Here is a 13,611-nt window from a genome sequence, read left to right as displayed (position 1 = left end):
GTTTGGATGCCCGGAATATAAATCAACACACGGTATCTCAATATGAATCACCTCTCAACATCGAAGCTATTTTTGGGAGAATTACGGGAACACACATGTTTTCTAAAATTGATTTGAAACATAGTTTTTGGTCAATACCGTTAGCAGAAAGATGTAGAAATTACACCGCTTTTTCAATCGATGGTATTGTATACCGATTTAAAGTAGTACCTTTTGGATTACAAAGTGCATGTGCAGCATTGGTAAGAGCTCTCCATACAATATTAAATAAATATGAAGATTTCATAGTGCACTACATCGACGACTTACTCATTTTTTCACCAGATACATCAAGTCATTTGGAACACATAAAGATTATTTTGGGAGAATTGGACAAGGCCAGATTAAAACTGAATATTGAAAAATGTCAATTTTTTCAAAAAGAAGTGATATATTTGGGATTTAAATTGGACACACAAACAGTTAGTTTAGCCGAGGACCGGGTAAAACTCATAGATGAATACCCAAGACCAACGAATTTAAAAACATTGAGAGGTTTTCTCGGGACGATCAACTATTTTAAAAAACTAATTCCTGATTTAAGCCAGAAGGAAATTCCTCTGATCAAATTATTGAAGAAGGGTGTTAAATGGAATTGGAAAGAAGAACAAGAGAAAGCTTTTCAAATTTTAAAAGAGGAATTCTCGAAAGGAACGAAAATATATCACCCCATGTACAATTTGCCTTTCATACTACGAACTGATGCATCCATACAAAAATTTGCGGGAGTTTTGTCGCAAATACAAAACAATCAAGAAGTGCCGATTTGTTTTATTTCCCGGGTGACAAAAACACACGAAACAAAATACAGTGTGACTGAACTAGAGTTTGCTAGCGTACTTTTCTGTGTAAATAAGTTAAGATTTTATCTGTTGGGAGCAAAATTCACAATCGAAACTGATCATGCAGCTTTTTGTACATATAATGAAAAATCGTCTGGTTAACAATCGTATACATAGAGGCATTTTGTTACTACAGGAGTATGACTTTGAGTTTCGATATATAAAAGGAAAAGACAACATTATAGCCGACGCTCTCACAAGGGATGAAGACTCAGGGAAAAAGGAAGCAATTGCTTTTCATGTAGGATTGAATATTTTGACACAAGAGGAAGGGATATTTTCGTTAAACGAAATTAGAACAAATCAAGAAGACCTGGAAGAAAGAGAAAAAAGAAGAGCGGAGAGGGAAAACGGTATATTTTTCAAACGAATTGATGGAAAGGAACTATACGTGATAACACAGACATTGGCAGAAAGGATCATACAGAAATTACACGAAGACAATGGACATATCGGTAGCAGAAAAGTCTGGCTGTTTTTTCGAGAAAATTATATTTGCCGACAAGATTACCGCATCGCAAAAGAAATTACACAAAAGTGCCAGATCTGTCAAAAATATAAAATTAGAAATTTCAAAAATGAAAACGTTACAAAAAATATTATATCCCGGAACAAATTAGATATTGTAGCAATAGATATGTTAAGCGATCTAATTATGACGACGAAGAGGAATAAACATGTTTTAGTCATGGTAGATGTGTTTTCCAAATACGTAAAATTATACAGTTGCCGTACCACGAAAGGGGAAGAAATAATGAGAAAAATCGACAATTTTATAGCCACCGTAGGAACACCAAGAAGGATTCTTCTAGACAATGCAACATATTTTAGAAATGATCGTTTCAAGGGACAACTTCGAGAACGGGGAATAGAGACAAATTTTGTTAGCATCAGACATCCACAGAGTAATCCTTCGGAACGTTTTATACAGGAAGTGACGAAGTTTCTACGGATTACAACAGAGGGTCAACATCGACGATGGGATAGGAAAGTCGCCGAAGTAGAAACATATCTAAATACCATCCCGTGCACTGTAACGAAAGAGACCCCAGAATATATAATGAAGGGTATAATGCCACTAAGACCATGGGAAGATAGAGAACAAAAGGAATACACACAGATAATGGAAAATGTGCAGAGGAGATTGCGGAGAGCAAACGAAAAATATATCCAGAGGCAAGACCAAAATAGAAAAAGAAGACCAGTTACTTTCAAAAAAGGTCAGAAGGTTATGGTGAGAGCATTGCGCGTGTCCAACATACCTAGCAACGTGTGCGGAAAGTTAATGCCTGTTTTTGAGGGTCCGTACATAGTAAACAATGAGAATGGGATAAATAGTTATGAGTTGAAGCACATAGAATCAGACAAGATTAGGGGAATTAATAATATCAACGATGTTTACAAATATTATGAATAAAATGCTGGTATTGTTTTTGCATAGAGAAAAATCCCTGCATAATTCAGTAATTTTTATCATATGCAAAGGCGGGGATTTGTCATACTTTTTCTTTTCCAACCAAAGAAAAATAAATAAAAAAAAATCCATCGAAATAAAATTTTAAGAAATCATAAACAAAAATGTATATATTAATTTAAGATAAGATTTAGTGTAGATAAGAATAGAAATTTGTTTGGCAAACGACCTGTTTCCGTTGCAAACAAAATTATCAAAAAACCTTTGTTTAGAATTAGAAGACATTTTACCTGTAAATTAATCTCTTCATTGTTTGTAGAGTCGAGTATTAAATGACCATATTCTAATCTTTTGAAATATGTATAACTGATGTATTGAAAAAAACCAATTTTAAAGTAAGCTATTTAGTTTTCTCTGAAATCGAAATTAGGCTCTTCCAATATCATAGTAAACACAATTTAAGCTTTTTGATTGGACGGTCGTTTTTAAATGGGAATTTGGGAGTCGATGATGAGACAGGAGAAGTCAGTCATATTTTGGTCATCGAAAGGAAACAGTCGTGTGTCTCAAGATAGGGTTTAGTTCGTGAGTTTGGATACCGGCGTAACGAAAAGAAGTGAATAGTTTGAAGAAGGAGATAATAAGTAGATTAAAAGAGGTCTTTGTATAAAAAAATTTTATTAAAAATCCTTTGTAAAAGGTATATATTTTTAAAAACCCAAATGGGCTGTTATAGACAAAACGTTTTCGGAATCCATTATTCCATCATCAGTGTCTAGGTGCACATGAATGTAGCCACTAAATACATGGGTAAAAACCCGTTAACAAAAATTTAGTTACATTTGTTTTACATTATATTATATAAATTGCTAGGATGCTAAAGTTACCGTTGGATTAGGTAACATGGCGACATATGACTCCACGTTAAAGTTGCAAGTCCTGAGACGGTGTGTCTACGAGGACTTAATGGAAGCAACTCTTTAATGGAAGCAACTCAAAAAAAAAAAAAAATTTTGTTAACGGGTTTTTACCCATGTATTTAGTGGCTACATTCATGTGCACCTAGACACTGATGATGGAATAATGGATTCCGAAAACGTTTTGTCTATAACAGCCCATTTGGGTTTTTAAAAATATATACCTTTTACAAAGGATTTTTAATAAAATTTTTTTAATATATGGTATACAGCCAAATACAGGAACGTAGATTCCTTGTGGATTTTAGGTCTTTGTATCTACCGTGGGCATTTTATAAAGGATATGTGAAAATATTCTTACGGCATCAAGTTGACAAAAGGAGGTCCTAGTGTCATAAATAAGTAGCGGAGTTTGGAGAAGTGAATCAGGTGTTTTTTGTGTAGTCTGAAGGAGGTTTGCAGAGACGTAAAGAAGGAGCCGAGGTGACAAAGAGGGGAGATCACATCTTTGAGGAGACTGGACTTTTCTGGGTATGTTCTAACATACAACTCAAGAAGAAAATAAACTGTAAGTGTTTGTACCATTAAATTTTATATCTGTGAAGGATCGTTTCGACATCATGGTCATTAGCATTAAAATTTAAGAACTGAGGTTTTGTTAGGCTAATCAAAAGTTTAAAGTTTTGTGGTTTCTTTTTTTTAAGTAAAGAAAATTTTAAGTAAAATTGGTTTTTCACGTAATATAAATGTATGTAGCTTTATAATCTTATTATCATAAAATTTGATTTATTTTCTTGTATGCTGATTGGTAAGATAACGACAGAATTTAATAATTGTTTTATTCGTTCATATAAAATAAAGAAACGTAAATCTTTGTAATATAATATATTTGTATTATTATCCTTTTCTTCTCTCCTCCCGATAAAAGACAACTAGAAAATCTTTTGAATCCATCGAACACAGGTAATATAAGGATTATTTTACCTTTGATAACAAATAAGTTATAATTCCTTTTTATTGGCTCAATAAACTAAGTTTGAACTCAAAATAAACAATCATAACAATATATATATATATATATATATATATATATATATATATATATATATATATATATATATATATATATGTGTGTGTGTGTGTGTGTGTGTGTATGTGTCTAAATATGTCTATATATGTTTATATACTTCAGGAATGAGGAATTCAAGAACAGGGTTTGTAGCGTAGGCGCTACAACTTTGAGTTATATAGAAGTTTTGGGGAACCTGATGTTGTTAAAATATATTAAATTAGCACGCCTTCGATGGGTAGGGCATGTAATTAGGCAAGATGAAGATGCAACGATCAGAAAAATTTTCGACCGAAGAGGACCAGTGGGAAGACGAGCCAGAGGAAGACCAAAACTTAGGTATCAAGATAACATAGAGGATGATCTAAAATCTATCGGAGTTAAAGCATGGAGAAGAGTTGCCAGAGACAGGGGCGAATGGAAGATTGTTCTGAAGAAGGCTTTGGCCCATAACGAGCTGTAATGCCACTGATGATGATATGTTTATATACTAGCTGACCCGGCCAGGCTTTGATATGGCTTGATTATTGTACGACTAATATTGTGTTTAATTTATTTAACAGAGTTAAGTAAATATCATGAAGTCCCTGAGGGTATCCCCGGTATATCCAAAAAATTAAAAAATTCTTTTGGATAATCTACGGCTTCGTCTTCATTAACAATACTGTCGACTGATTTAAAATATATCAGATCACCTGGTAAAAACTGTTGAATCTGGAAGTTAATTTCGTTAACATCAACATTTTTTGCCACCAAAATTGCGCTCACAATAAGCCAATTATGATTAAAGTAATTATTCAGTATAGCCGGGAAAACACTTACAATTAATTCATGTTTGGTCTCAACAAAAGTGCAGAAATTATCTAGTAGTTTGATGCATTGTTTATTTGGATGCAGGTTTATTTTACCGTTTCCAATATTTAGCAAATGTTTGGAAAATATTTTTGGCGATAGATCATTTTTCACTTGTACTCTTATCTTAATGGTCAATCGAACATTGCATGCATTAATACCAACCGCATATGTAAAGAGATGAATAACCGGTAATGCCCGTCGAAAGTCACCAGACAGTAGTAATACAGCATCACCGAATAGTTTGTCGTTGCCGTTTAAATCTTGCATATTTCTATGCAATGGTTCAAGTGAATCTTTATGAGCCATTGTACATTTATCCCAGATACTAACTGTCGAGTAAATACTTAACGTTTATTTTAAAAATCCCCTAATCAGCGTATCGTCTCTTCGGCTGAGGGCTGGTGAAGGCAATTAAAATTTAATGACTTTTCCGTCTGAGATGTAGGGAGTATCCAATATCATACTATAAGAATAAATACAATTGCGTAGATAGTTAGGGTTATTGAGACGAATTTGTATCACCGAAACATACTGAATTAAATAAAACTTAAGTCACATTTGTATATTTTAATTGTAATAGAAATTGTAATAGAAATTTAATTTTGTATTTTTTCGAACCAGGAGTCTCTTGCGAAAATTATTCGTAGGACATTCCTAACGTAATATTTGGCGACCGTGACAGGACTTATATATGGGTGTGCTGAAAAGTTAGTTATTTTTGCTTATTGTAGTGCAAACTTTTTTCCGGCGAATAATTTTGATTTTGCCGTGAGGCTCGGCCAAAGTTAACCTTTTTAAGGGAAAAATGGAATCGGATAAAAAACGCAGAACGGTTCTTCGTAGTGCATTTAGTTGAAAGTTGCCACTGTTTTGGACAGTTTGTTAGCTGAACCGGTGGACACTTGACCCTGGAAGAAAATTAGCGTACAGTGGGAACTTTTACAAGTAAAGTACAATGAGCTTTGTGAAGTGGAAAGTGCGATACTTGAAAGTATATTGGAAGAAGCTTCCGAGAAGAGTTAATCAGTGAGATGGGGGCAAAAGATAAATATAGTGCAAGGTACATTGAACTTAAGTACAAATATGATGACAGACTAGGTTCAGTAAGTTCAGAGTCATCAAGGTAAGCGCAAATTTAAATTTCCTCCAATCGAGTTTAAGAAATTTAATGGTGACTTGAAAGATTGGCTTCCTTTTTGGTCATAGTTCAAAGTAGTGCATGACGATCCATCAATTGATTTGGCTAATAAGATAGCTTATTTAAGACAAGCCACTGTAGAGTATAGTAAGGCCAGATGATTAGTGGAGAGTTTTCCTGCAGTAACTAAAAATTATTCGAGTTGCAGTCTAGGTTTGGCAGAGAGGATCTCCAGATTAAAGTTTACATTAATGAGCTCCTAAAGTTAATTTTAAGTCGAGTTTCTAGTAGTTCTTGTAATATTTCTGCTCTTATACGATTGACAGTCAACTTCGTTCATTTGAGACCTTAGGCATAACTGCTGACAAGTATGCGGCGATATTGTATCCTCTTATTGAGTCATGTTTGCCAGAAGATATGATTCGACTATGGCATAAATCTTCACAGTTTTTAAGGCCTTATGTTTCTGTGTCCATGGAAAATGTCGCAGAAACTGCAGAAGTTATAAGTTTGGAAACAAGATTGAGTGGCTTAATGAGCTTTACAGAGTGAAGTTCAAAATAAACAAAAAATTGAATTAGCAAAGGAAGGTTTTAGTTTACCGAATGAAAATAAATATAAATTCGATAGCCTTGTTGCCAAAAAAATGTAAAATTACCTAAGTAAGGAACTGATCAGCCCCTAGCGACCGCTACTGAGTTAGTAAATTATGAGGTTTACAGGTGTGTATTTTGTGAAGGGCAGCATGACAGTACAAATTGTTTGTTTTAAAGCACAAAAATTTACTATGGAGCAGAAACGTCAAACATTGTCAGAAAAAAAGCCTGTTTTCGATGTCTGAAAGTAGGACGTTCTTTTAAAAACTGTAGAGGACGTTTGAACTGTATATTATGTTGTAAATCACATGCTATTTTAATGTGCACTAATTTGCCTGTAAATAAAATTAATACATCGACCTCAAGTACTACCCGTTCGGAAGAAAATATAACTGAGGATCAGACGCTTGCTAATTTGAATATTACACAGGTTTTTTTACAAACCAAGTGCACATGGTACTAAACAAGTAAGGGCACTTATTTTACAAAGTACTGCGCAAGAAATGGGTTTTTCTGCTAAGAGAACGGAAAAGATTGTACATGCATTATTTGACGGTAGAAGCACTTCTGAACAACGACATACATTGTATGAGTTAACTGCGTGTAAAGGAACCTATGCTTGTTTATTTGATGCCCTAGATCAACCAAAAATTTGTGCAGATGTCTCTTCTATTTATGACGGCCCTTGAATTGAGGAACTCAGTGACATGAAAATTTCACTCATCGATGTTGGAAAGATAACACCAATTAAGATTTTGTATGGAGCTGATATTGTAAGCAAATTGTATACAGGGAGGAAATATTAGTTACAGTGTGGTCTTGTAGCAGTTGAAAGTTTGTTAGGTTGGACTCTTATGGTCAAGGTGCCGGCAGTTGCTTCTAATTTTAGTACAAGTATGATTACATTTTCGTTGTTTGTTGATAATTCTTCTGTAGCGAAACTCTAAGAGCTTGATGTTATTGGGATAACCGACCCTGTAGAAACAATGATACGAGAGGTGGCGGTCAAAGAGGCTAAGAATTTTTTTATAAGACTGTACGACGTGACAACGAAGGCAGGTATGAAGTTATGTTACCTTGGTTGAACGAGCATTCTTTAATTTCAGATAATTTAGTTGTCGCTAGGAGAAGGTTAGATAATACTTTAAATAAGTTGAAAAGGTCTAATTTGTTTGAATCGTATAAATTTATATTCAATGACTGGTTGAACGAGGGTGTGATTGAAATAGTGAATAATCCCGAAGAGAATAATTGCATGCATTATTTACCTCACAAGCCCAGTATTAAAAATAATAGTGAAACCACAAAAATTAGGCCAGTATTTGACGCATCATCTCATAAACAGTCCTTCTTTAAATCACTATTTGGAGATAGGGCCTAATCTTCTTGAACTTATTCCTTATGTTCTATTACGATTCAGACAACAAAAGGCAGGACTTGAGAAATTTCTATACATTCAAACGACATAGTTTTTTTGAGGTTCTATGGGTGAACGATAAAGGAAAGGAATTTGTATTTCGACACAAGACGGTTGTTTTTGGAGTCAGTTTTAGTCCATTTCTTCTGGGTGCCACTATAGAGTTTCCTTTAACAAAGGGGCTAAAGAAATGTTGTAATGGTAATCCGTATTCTAAAAACACAATTGAAAAGCTTATGACTGGGTTTTATGTGGATAATTGTGTGACCAGTGTTACTGATGAAAATGAGTTGAGAGTGTTTGTATCAGAAGCAACCGCCCTTATGGAGGAAGCTAAGATGGACTTAAGAGGGTGGAAGGCCTCTGGAAATACAAAAACAGTTGTCCCTGTTCTTGGTCTTCTCTGGGACTCTTCAAGAGATACTCTAAAAATCAATAGTGAAACTTTTCAAGGAATGGAATTGAAACGTCCCATGACTAAGAGACTGACGCTTTCCATAGCTCAGAGTATATTTGACCCTGTTGGTTTTACCTGTCCAGTATCCCTATTCCCCAAACTGTTGCTACCGAAATTTTGGCAGAAGCTCCAAGGATGGGATGCTCCAGTCGAGAATGATATGGCTGAAGGTTTTAGTTTACCGAATGAAAATAAATATAAATTCGATAGCCTTGTTGCCAAAAAAATGTAAAATTACCTAAGTAAGGAACTGATCAGCCCCTAGCGACCGCTACTGAGTTAGTAAATTATGAGGTTTACAGGTGTGTATTTTGTGAAGGGCAGCATGACAGTACAAATTGTTTGTTTTAAAGCACAAAAATTTACTATGGAGCAGAAACGTCAAACATTGTCAGAAAAAAAGCCTGTTTTCGATGTCTGAAAGTAGGACGTTCTTTTAAAAACTGTAGAGGACGTTTGAACTGTATATTATGTTGTAAATCACATGCTATTTTAATGTGCACTAATTTGCCTGTAAATAAAATTAATACATCGACCTCAAGTACTACCCGTTCGGAAGAAAATATAACTGAGGATCAGACGCTTGCTAATTTGAATATTACACAGGTTTTTTTACAAACCAAGTGCACATGGTACTAAACAAGTAAGGGCACTTATTTTACAAAGTACTGCGCAAGAAATGGGTTTTTCTGCTAAGAGAACGGAAAAGATTGTACATGCATTATTTGACGGTAGAAGCACTTCTGAACAACGACATACATTGTATGAGTTAACTGCGTGTAAAGGAACCTATGCTTGTTTATTTGATGCCCTAGATCAACCAAAAATTTGTGCAGATGTCTCTTCTATTTATGACGGCCCTTGAATTGAGGAACTCAGTGACATGAAAATTTCACTCATCGATGTTGGAAAGATAACACCAATTAAGATTTTGTATGGAGCTGATATTGTAAGCAAATTGTATACAGGGAGGAAATATTAGTTACAGTGTGGTCTTGTAGCAGTTGAAAGTTTGTTAGGTTGGACTCTTATGGTCAAGGTGCCGGCAGTTGCTTCTAATTTTAGTACAAGTATGATTACATTTTCGTTGTTTGTTGATAATTCTTCTGTAGCGAAACTCTAAGAGCTTGATGTTATTGGGATAACCGACCCTGTAGAAACAATGATACGAGAGGTGGCGGTCAAAGAGGCTAAGAATTTTTTTATAAGACTGTACGACGTGACAACGAAGGCAGGTATGAAGTTATGTTACCTTGGTTGAACGAGCATTCTTTAATTTCAGATAATTTAGTTGTCGCTAGGAGAAGGTTAGATAATACTTTAAATAAGTTGAAAAGGTCTAATTTGTTTGAATCGTATAAATTTATATTCAATGACTGGTTGAACGAGGGTGTGATTGAAATAGTGAATAATCCCGAAGAGAATAATTGCATGCATTATTTACCTCACAAGCCCAGTATTAAAAATAATAGTGAAACCACAAAAATTAGGCCAGTATTTGACGCATCATCTCATAAACAGTCCTTCTTTAAATCACTATTTGGAGATAGGGCCTAATCTTCTTGAACTTATTCCTTATGTTCTATTACGATTCAGACAACAAAAGGCAGGACTTGAGAAATTTCTATACATTCAAACGACATAGTTTTTTTGAGGTTCTATGGGTGAACGATAAAGGAAAGGAATTTGTATTTCGACACAAGACGGTTGTTTTTGGAGTCAGTTTTAGTCCATTTCTTCTGGGTGCCACTATAGAGTTTCCTTTAACAAAGGGGCTAAAGAAATGTTGTAATGGTAATCCGTATTCTAAAAACACAATTGAAAAGCTTATGACTGGGTTTTATGTGGATAATTGTGTGACCAGTGTTACTGATGAAAATGAGTTGAGAGTGTTTGTATCAGAAGCAACCGCCCTTATGGAGGAAGCTAAGATGGACTTAAGAGGGTGGAAGGCCTCTGGAAATACAAAAACAGTTGTCCCTGTTCTTGGTCTTCTCTGGGACTCTTCAAGAGATACTCTAAAAATCAATAGTGAAACTTTTCAAGGAATGGAATTGAAACGTCCCATGACTAAGAGACTGACGCTTTCCATAGCTCAGAGTATATTTGACCCTGTTGGTTTTACCTGTCCAGTATCCCTATTCCCCAAACTGTTGCTACCGAAATTTTGGCAGAAGCTCCAAGGATGGGATGCTCCAGTCGAGAATGATATGGCTGAAGAATTTTGTAATTGGGTTACTCATCTTCCTGAACTGTCGAGTATTGGGATTCCACGCTGGATTCAGGCTAGACCCATGGAGCTGATCATTGGAGCTTGCATATGTTTTCAGATGCAAGAAAGAAAGCTTATGCGCCTGTAGTATTTTTAACAGTTTTTCGGAATGATGTCTCAATTTTTCTTGTAGCAGCTAAGAGTCGTGTTGCCCCTTTGAAGAAGATTTCTATACCCAGATTGGAACTGTTGGCAGTCACTATTGGTATTAGACTTTATCAGTCAATAAAAAGACAATTTTCTCAATATGTTGAGTCTTATTTTTGTTCGTTTTGTTGTTGTAGTCTCCACTACTGTTCTTTCTTGGATTGAACGTAAGTATGACTGGTCTGTTTTTGTTTTTAATAGAGTTCAAGAGATTAGAAATTTAGTCAATACTGAGTGTTGGAAATATGTACCTGGTTCTCTCAATCCTGCCGATCTTCCATCAACAGGCTGTGGTGTTCGGCAATTGTTCGACTCTCGATGGTGGGAGGGCCCGGAATGGTTGTACAGAAAAGAAAATGATTGGCGCCAACAAAAGTTGATGAAGAAGAAGTCTGTACCGAGAAAAAGAAAAATGCCAGTTCGTCACTTTTGAATATGACGTCTGAAGATTGGCATCTGCATTACTTTTCTCAGTACATAAAACTTTTAAGAATAATAGCTTGCGCGCTACGATTTTGTTATATTGCAAGAAATTCACACGAAAAACGTATAGGTGAATTGGTCGCTGAGGAAATCGATAAAGCCGAAATATTTGTATTGAAGCTAGTGCAGAATAAAGTGTTCGGTTCAGATACGAAACGAATTTCCTCGCTAAACACGTTTGTCGATGAATTTGGACTTATACCTTTAAAAACTCGCGTTACTTTTCATGTAAGAGACTTGGCATGGAAGATTTTCGTCTGCCTATCTTACTTCCGGGTGAACATTTTATAGTGCGTAAGTTAATTTTAAGCCTACACAAAAGCTCTTGTCATGTAGGCACGCAAGGACTAGTTAGTTTGCTTTGCGAAAAATATTGGACTTTAGGGGGTAGACGGATTGTGCGGTCCATTTTAAAAGAATGTGGTGTGTGCAAGAGACAAGAAGGGAAATCGTTCGAAGTACAAACGCCTCTGTTGCCGGCTGTTAGAGTTCGGGATACTACAGCTTTGGAAATTTCCGGAGTGGGCTTAGTGGACCCCTTTACTTAAAATCGGGTGAGAAAGCATGGATTTGCTTGTTCACTTGTGCTGTTTATCGTGCAGTTCATCTGGAACTCGGTACCTCGTTGTCAACAAAAGCCTTTATTCAAGCCTTTCGTCGCTTTGTTGTAAGGCGAGGACGACCGAGAATAGTTTATAGTGACAATGGAACAAATTTTACGGGATTCGAGAATGCACTTAAGCAATTGGACTGGAATACTATCGCGGAATACAGTTCTACACAACGTATTAAGTGGCGTTTCAACCCCCCTACAGCTGCATGGTGGAGTGGATTTTGGGAGCGATTAGTAGGTATTGTAAAAGGACTTTTGCGAAAAGTTTTAGGTCGAGTGTCTCTCAATTATGAAGACTTATTGACATTATTGTGTGATTGTGAGAGTATAGTCAACTCGCGTCCGTTAACGTATCTTTTGGACGATCCTGCTTAATCCGAGTTAATCGCGTTAACCCCAAGTATGTTTTTAAAGGAACAAGTCAGTTACGCGTTGCCGGAATGTGATTTGCTAGAGCCGAATTCTCTCACATGCAAAATAGGGCGTTTACAAGAGTTGAGAAATCATTTGCGAAATATATTTCGTGCTGAATATCTAGCTCAACTTAAAGCAGGATCGAAGAAGCCGAAGGTATCTAAAGTGTCTATCGGAGATGTCGTTTTAGTCGGCAATGACAACATCAAGCGTCTTCAGTGGCCTTTAGGAAAAGTTATTGAAGTTATACCTGGTAGGGATGACCAGGTAAGGTTGGTTCGTCTTGCGACTGCACAAGGGCAACTTATGAGACCATTACAAAGGCTTTACCCGGTGGAGGTCGTCGATACAGTTACTACTGGCGAGAATGTCCAAGGTAATACTCTACCCTGTGGCAGTTAGACGGTTCCAGAGAGGTTACCCCAAGAGAACGTTAGTCGACCCCAGTTTGAGGAAGAACCAAGTGAAAAAAGTGCGAGAGTGATAAAAAGCAGAGTACCCGACTTAAATGAAATATATACGCCTTGTGGTCGGGTGATGAAAACTCCTTTAAGATTTAAGTGATTTTCGTAACTCTCTGCATTTTTTGAAAAATTATATCAAATTTCTCAATTTTCTCTAAGTAATCATTTGTGGAGTTATTCAATGGTCCAAGATATGTATATGTGTCCCCTCGTTTGACATTAGTTTAGTTTATTAGAAGGTTGTTGTTATTTCTTTGAGGTTTCGATATTGTCATAAATTTTTTTTTCTTGCCGTTTATTGTTAGAGCGTATTCTTTTTCATACTTCGCTATTCTGGTCAGCAGTCTCTGAAGATCTTAAATATTTTAGCTAACATAGCAGTGTCATCTGCATATTCAATGTTGTTAATAATATAGGTATATATAGTCTGCCTTGGATTGATTGTATATATTCGACCTTAGGTGTTTGATTTAA

At 35.7% G+C, this 13,611-nt stretch overlaps 1 protein-coding gene across 1 annotated transcript; it reads right to left on the bottom strand.

Moving 5' to 3' along the window:
* Nucleotides 1-4,857: 4,857 nt before the first annotated feature.
* Nucleotides 4,858-5,442, bottom strand: LOC140451167 (uncharacterized). Its single transcript, XM_072544901.1, has one exon. The coding sequence runs from the start codon at nucleotides 5,440-5,442 to the stop codon at nucleotides 4,858-4,860; it is 585 nt and encodes a 194-aa protein (XP_072401002.1).
* Between the last annotated feature and the right edge of the window lie 8,169 nt (nucleotides 5,443-13,611).

Source organism: Diabrotica undecimpunctata, chromosome 9, assembly GCF_040954645.1.
Source record: "Diabrotica undecimpunctata isolate CICGRU chromosome 9, icDiaUnde3, whole genome shotgun sequence".
Lineage (NCBI taxonomy): Eukaryota > Metazoa > Arthropoda > Insecta > Coleoptera > Chrysomelidae > Diabrotica > Diabrotica undecimpunctata.
Note: the sequence above shows the minus strand (reverse complement) of the source record. Positions and strands in the feature narration are given on the sequence as shown.